The 5,754-nt window shown below is 35.3% G+C and overlaps 1 protein-coding gene across 1 annotated transcript in view; it reads left to right on the top strand.

The window, feature by feature from the left end:
- Positions 1-1,329: 1,329 nt before the first annotated feature.
- The window catches only part of LOC117121175 (ubiquitin-protein ligase E3A-like), a gene marked incomplete at its 5' end in the record, with an annotated part of 19,421 nt that continues 14,996 nt past the window's right edge, over positions 1,330-5,754 (top strand). The window contains 5 exon segments of the mRNA XM_033266289.1: positions 1,330-1,513; positions 2,077-2,187; positions 3,675-3,883; positions 4,537-4,603; positions 5,025-5,510. Coding sequence (XP_033122180.1) covers positions 1,371-1,513; positions 2,077-2,187; positions 3,675-3,883; positions 4,537-4,603; positions 5,025-5,510 — 1,016 coding nt within the window.

The raw sequence follows: 5,754 nt of genomic DNA, 5'->3' as shown, positions 1-5,754 counted from the left end.
TTTTAAAAGGCAAAGCGGCACAGCACAATAATTCATAATTAAAAAAAAAAACATATAAAAGCATCTAACGTAAATAGTCTACTCTTTTCATAAATTCATTAACTTTAGAAATTATGTAAGGTTAGAATTATCTAATTTATGAAACGTGATTAGCTTGCCACCTGAACCTTGGACTCGGGCTCAGACACACTTTATTTCATTCTTTAAAATGATGTATTACAATAAAACTTAAAATATAAAGTGACAAATTTAAAATTATTATAAGTCCCTTCAAATTTCTTTTAAATTTCGATTTTACATTTATAAATTTAATAAACAAAAACAACTATATAGGCCTAACACTAATAATACTTAGACCTCCCATATGCCAAAATATTTTAAAGTTATCGAGTTTTATACACGAATAGAGGGCGCTGCAATAAGTAAATAGTAAATAACAAGTACAGTACCAGTGTCATCAAAGTATTTCTAGTATCTTTGGTGTCATGCCGTAACCAAGAAAGGCGGCGGTTGCTTTAATTTCTGAATACATTTGTTGCAGCATTGTTACCAGATGCAGTCTAACTTCTAAGCTTACATTCTACTGTAAGTATAAGTATGTGCTATGGCGTAGTGTCCCAGAGTGTAGAGGAGAGCTAGGCTACCACGTAATTTAGGAGGAGAGCCCTACTACTAGCTAGGCCTAGTCTCTACTACAACAGGCCTAGGCCCAGTACTCTAGACTTCAAATCTAGCAGCTGGCTGCTAGCTGCAGTTGAGTTGCCTAGCCTTGCTTCTAGTCTAGGGCCTAGGGAGCCTAGGCCTAAGACAAGTAAAGACCAACCATGCTAATATCGCCAGTAAAAACCTTCATGATAGTACAACAAAATGATGTCCATCATTTGGATCTTATTTAATTTAGGAAATTCATACAAACACAATTAAGAAAGATATAAAGCCAAAACCTAATAGTATTTAATTTAATAAGAAGGGTAAATATACAGTAGGAAAATAAACTAGCCTAGGACCTAGGCCTAACTCCCAGCATCACTGCTGAATTGTATATGGTCGTGGTCCATCACCACTTTATCAGCTGTATGTAGAGATTTCGCGGCAACTGCAGTGAACCACTGCATCAGATGATGTGTACACTGGACTTTCTAGTCTGAGAAGACTTGGGTTTACCAACCGAACCCTAGCTGAGGAGCAACTCGAGGCCGCGCCAAAGTTAAGGCATAGTTAATACGGCAATCCTCCATTATCCCTTGACCACTCGACTGGCAATGGTAGAATCTAGAAAACCTAAAATATTCAAATCAGCTATTAATAAAATGTTCACTTTTTTTACAGATATTTCATTATAAATTAGGGATCAGTGGTCAAGCAAGACGATGAGTGAGGGTGGGACGTTTGTAGTTCCTGGTAAGCCACCTCCAAGGCCTGTAGGCAGGAAAGTATCCAGGTTAGCAGAAAAACGAGGCTCTTTGCCTGCAAGTATCATTAATGCCGACATCAGCCGACTGAAGCTTGGAAGGCAAGTGATGTGTATCTTCATTTCCTCTTTTTTTTAATATAGAATAGAAAGGTTGAAGTTCACAACTCGCACTGCTATCTCGATGATGAAATTTTTCTCAACCATCTTTTCATTACCTTATATACCGCTCAGGCAATTGGTTACCCTTACATGCCTCCCTCTAATTAATGACCCTTCCAATATAGACCACCTCTTTACAGCCTCAAATGAATGTCTTATCTTTTATTTTTATAAAAATAATTTTTATAATTAAGGACCATTTGCTGTTAAAAGACAAGCAAAACTCTAGTCCCAAAAGTGCAGCCATAGTCATTGATTGTATGTTATGCGCATTGAGATAAGAAGGTGCTCTCCATCTCGCCGTGTTTAATTTTTTGGTAAACTAAGAATGCTGAGCATATGGTGGCGGGAAACACATCAGACTTCAAAGACATCGCGCAAACGTTCTTCACGCACTGCGACAGCTTTGTCCTTTTTTGATCAACTATAGGATACCTCTATGGAATGCATTAATACTGTGCTCTAATATTTGTTATTTTTTTTCCCTTTGCTACTTCTTACAGACATCAATCGCAACCTAAATTGTCACGAGATGAAGGTGGAGGTTCGTTGAGTAATCTGCTAATTCAAAGAGGGCGCTCTAACAGTATTACACAATTAGATAGCTTTAAGAAGTAAGTAAAATAGAAGTTATTGTAACGATTTTTCAATTGTAAAAGAGCTGTAGTTAGGTAGTTAACACGTTGGCTGTCAGCGACGAGTATGATCATCCCACAGGGTGTTGCTGAGGGCGCCAGAGACTGCTCTACTCGTCAAACATGCTAGCATTTTTTTTACTTCTTTGTTATACATTGTAGAACCACAGACTTAAAGGCTAGTAGTTTGGGGAAGATACACCTAGACGATAACATACAAATTATGTATTATATTGCTGGCAGTACACTCGAGCGGCACAAGTAGGGGCGCCTTTTGAACATATAACAACCCATGACAAGAAAACCCGCACTTGGCATAGTCAATAAAAAGTGCCGTCACAGTGCCGTCATTGAGTTTACTCATCCCCTAATATTTTCCCGCCAATTTATTAGACATCATTTTGATGATATATGACTAGATACAATTTCACAAAAGTATGTTTGTACATGTAAAGTTGTTTTAGCACATGGAAAGGAACCTTTTAAAAACCAATCGCACTCCCCAAGCCCTATTATTTAGCCTTACTTTATACAGTGTATGGAACAGTATAAATTATCTCTACTGGACAGGCCTCCTAGTTTAATCAAATATTTATAATCAAAATATCTAAAGAAAAAGAAAAATTATTTATTGATTTCAAGAAGGATCTCGAAAATATTGAATAGTGCTAAAATGTGGCAAAGACAAGGCAAACCAGTCGATCGATTTTGATACAGGCTTAAACAGTAAAATAGGATCTATAAAATGGTAAAAGAATCATTTAATTTTCTTATGAAGTTACAAGTGTTTAAATATACAGCTGTTTAAAGAACAATATTTGAGAAACCAGCCTTCAAAGTTTATGATTTCAGGCATTTCTCATGCAGAAGCCATCACCAAATCCTTAAAAAGTGGTGTTTTAGCCTTGAAAATATGGAAAATAACAGCAGAGCATGATGTATAGATATATAGAGGTTAGTTTAGTGCAACAAAACCAATTCCAAAAATGGTGACATTCCAGCATGTTTTGGCCATTATCTCTGAAACATGATTTGCAACAAGTGACTGATTTGTCTTGTCTTTGCCACAAATGAATCTGGTTCCTCTGAATCTGTCCATGTTATTTCCAGAGTTTAGTTTAGGATAGATTCTAGCATAATTCAGTTAATGCATACAGACATTGATATCATCCACACCAATAATTCCCACAGCATCTAACACCCTCTTTTCAAGCTTTAGATAATTTAATACTTTAACCTGTTTTTTAGCCCTGTTGCTTCTGTTGTATTTTTTATGTTGTACATATCAATTTTTTAGATCATTCAGGGTAGGAAGCAACAGAATTTTAGTAAATACAGGTAGTATTTTTTTTGTTTGTTTATTAGATTTTTGGATCTATTTTTGAGGCTATAATCGTTACTTAGTGCTCTTTCCTGTTGTGCTTCTGTTTTTGTAGTATTACTCATCGTTTGTCTCCTTCTTTCAGGACACTAAGTGCCAGTAATTTAGCTGCTTTATCCGACAGCAACCTGTCCATCACGAAAGCTCTTCCATTTAAAAGCTATGATAAGCCTAACACAGCGAGCAGCATCATCAAAGATTACTGGCAGCAGCTGGTCAAACGCTACTTCTTTCAGATCACAGAAGGCTGCGGCAATGAGCATTGTAAAAACAAGTTCTGTGCCTCAAGTAAAGGTATGTGGACGCCTGCGTATGTGGTATTTTCTACAGTATAAATCATTTACAACTGTTTGATTGATTGGAAATTTAAAAAGAAATAACTATTTAAAGATGCACTATCTGTCATGAGCTAAAAGAATTTAAAAATCAATTCCATACAGTATCTGAAATTGCATAATTTTTGTATTTAAATAATTATTAACTTACTATTTCAACGTGAAATATTTGCCACTATAATACCTTTGCCTGTAGTCCTTCTAGACCCTTAAATTGGCTGGTAATAAATTTATAGATTTTTGTAGAAAAACTTTGTAAATCAGAAAAAAAATTATTCTTTTTCCAATCTCTTCCTGGTTTAAAGAATACTGCACTAGTATTAATATTTTTATAATTAATCTATTACAGCATTATTATCATCATCATAAATCATTATTTTTATTACAATAGTAGTATTAAAAAAAAAATTATATTTGTATATATTTTTATTTAATTTCATTTCATTTATTTAGTCAAAAGAACAATAAAACTCACAACTGCATTCCTCGTCAGTGGCAAAATTTATTAATTGTCTTCAATATTCATCATTACTTATTGTTATCTCAATTATTGTCCTTATTACACTTGATTTATTAATTTAATCAAACCATTTTTAAATTATTTTTTTGCAGATTGTTTGCATGTGCTAAATAAAGGGAATGCAGTAATAATAAGCATACAACTAGCAGCACATCAGAAGTAAGTACTTTAGAATTCTCAATTCTTTACTTTCCAAAGCAACTCACCAGAAGACACAACACACTGCAAGACAACTCACCTGAAGACGACACAACTCACCAGTTTACAGGATAGGTGCATATGGTACTCTAGGAAGTACACAATGTTCCATATTTTTTTTTCTTTGATGGATATTTTACTCAAATTTGATTTTAGTAGAAGTGGTTTGGTGCAGTGAGAATGGTTTGGTTTAACAAGCTTGAGGTTCAATCCCTCGCTGTGCATTTTGCTTGTATGGGTACCTGGTGGGGTTGCCTGTGCTTGCGATCATTACAACAGCAGTACTTGTGGACACAATGACCTGAGACATAAGTGCTTCATGTCTGCAAAAGAAGGTGCTAGATAGATACATAATAAAAAATCTATTTTTTTCCCCCCTCAGGCAATATATTTGCATATCAGAAAAGTTGATTGGTCGTTGCTTGCCAAAAGATGCACTCCAGCCAGAAGAAGACCAACCGACACCTTTCTTATATTCCTTATACTCTTGTACACCATTTGCATCACTGTTCGTAGATAAAGGTGAACCAGAATCGCTTTCCTGTGAGGACTGGCCAGACACATCTATAAAAGCATCAAGTTTTGATAATATAATGTCCACCAGTAAAAAGAAAGATTACAAAACAATAGGTCAGCAAAATTGTATGAGAGTCTCTCAGTCATTGGCTGATTCGGAGCAGTTGGTATCAAGGAAGTATTGTGTTTCCCAGTATTCGTCAACAGTGAAAAATGATGAATCTAGATTGAACCAGTTAAGAAGTCTGTCGATTGATTTGAGTAAAGTTGGTGGGGGCGCTATTGCTAATGTTCAATCTGCTGTTGGTTCGGACCATCGTCATCATAGCTACAACAGTTTACCAGCACTAAGGTAGAAATACAATCATACTGAATTTATTTGAATAAAAGCCTTCTTCCAAACTCACTGATCATTTTTACATAGATGCCCCTTGAATAAATTAAGAAAAAAAATCTTATGTGGGAAAGAAAGCCAGGGCTATTGGTGTTTGATATAAAAAAATAAAAAAAACACTGCACACACAATTTGTTACAGCTGTTACAGAGCACACCACAAGTACTGTACATACCACAAGATACGCATGAAGGTATTATAC

This window comes from Anneissia japonica, unplaced genomic scaffold (assembly GCF_011630105.1).
Source record: "Anneissia japonica isolate Jap-2015-1 unplaced genomic scaffold, ASM1163010v1 scaffold288092_len240290_cov174, whole genome shotgun sequence".
In the NCBI taxonomy this organism is placed as follows: Eukaryota; Metazoa; Echinodermata; class Crinoidea; order Comatulida; family Comatulidae; genus Anneissia; species Anneissia japonica.
Note: the sequence above shows the minus strand (reverse complement) of the source record. Positions and strands in the feature narration are given on the sequence as shown.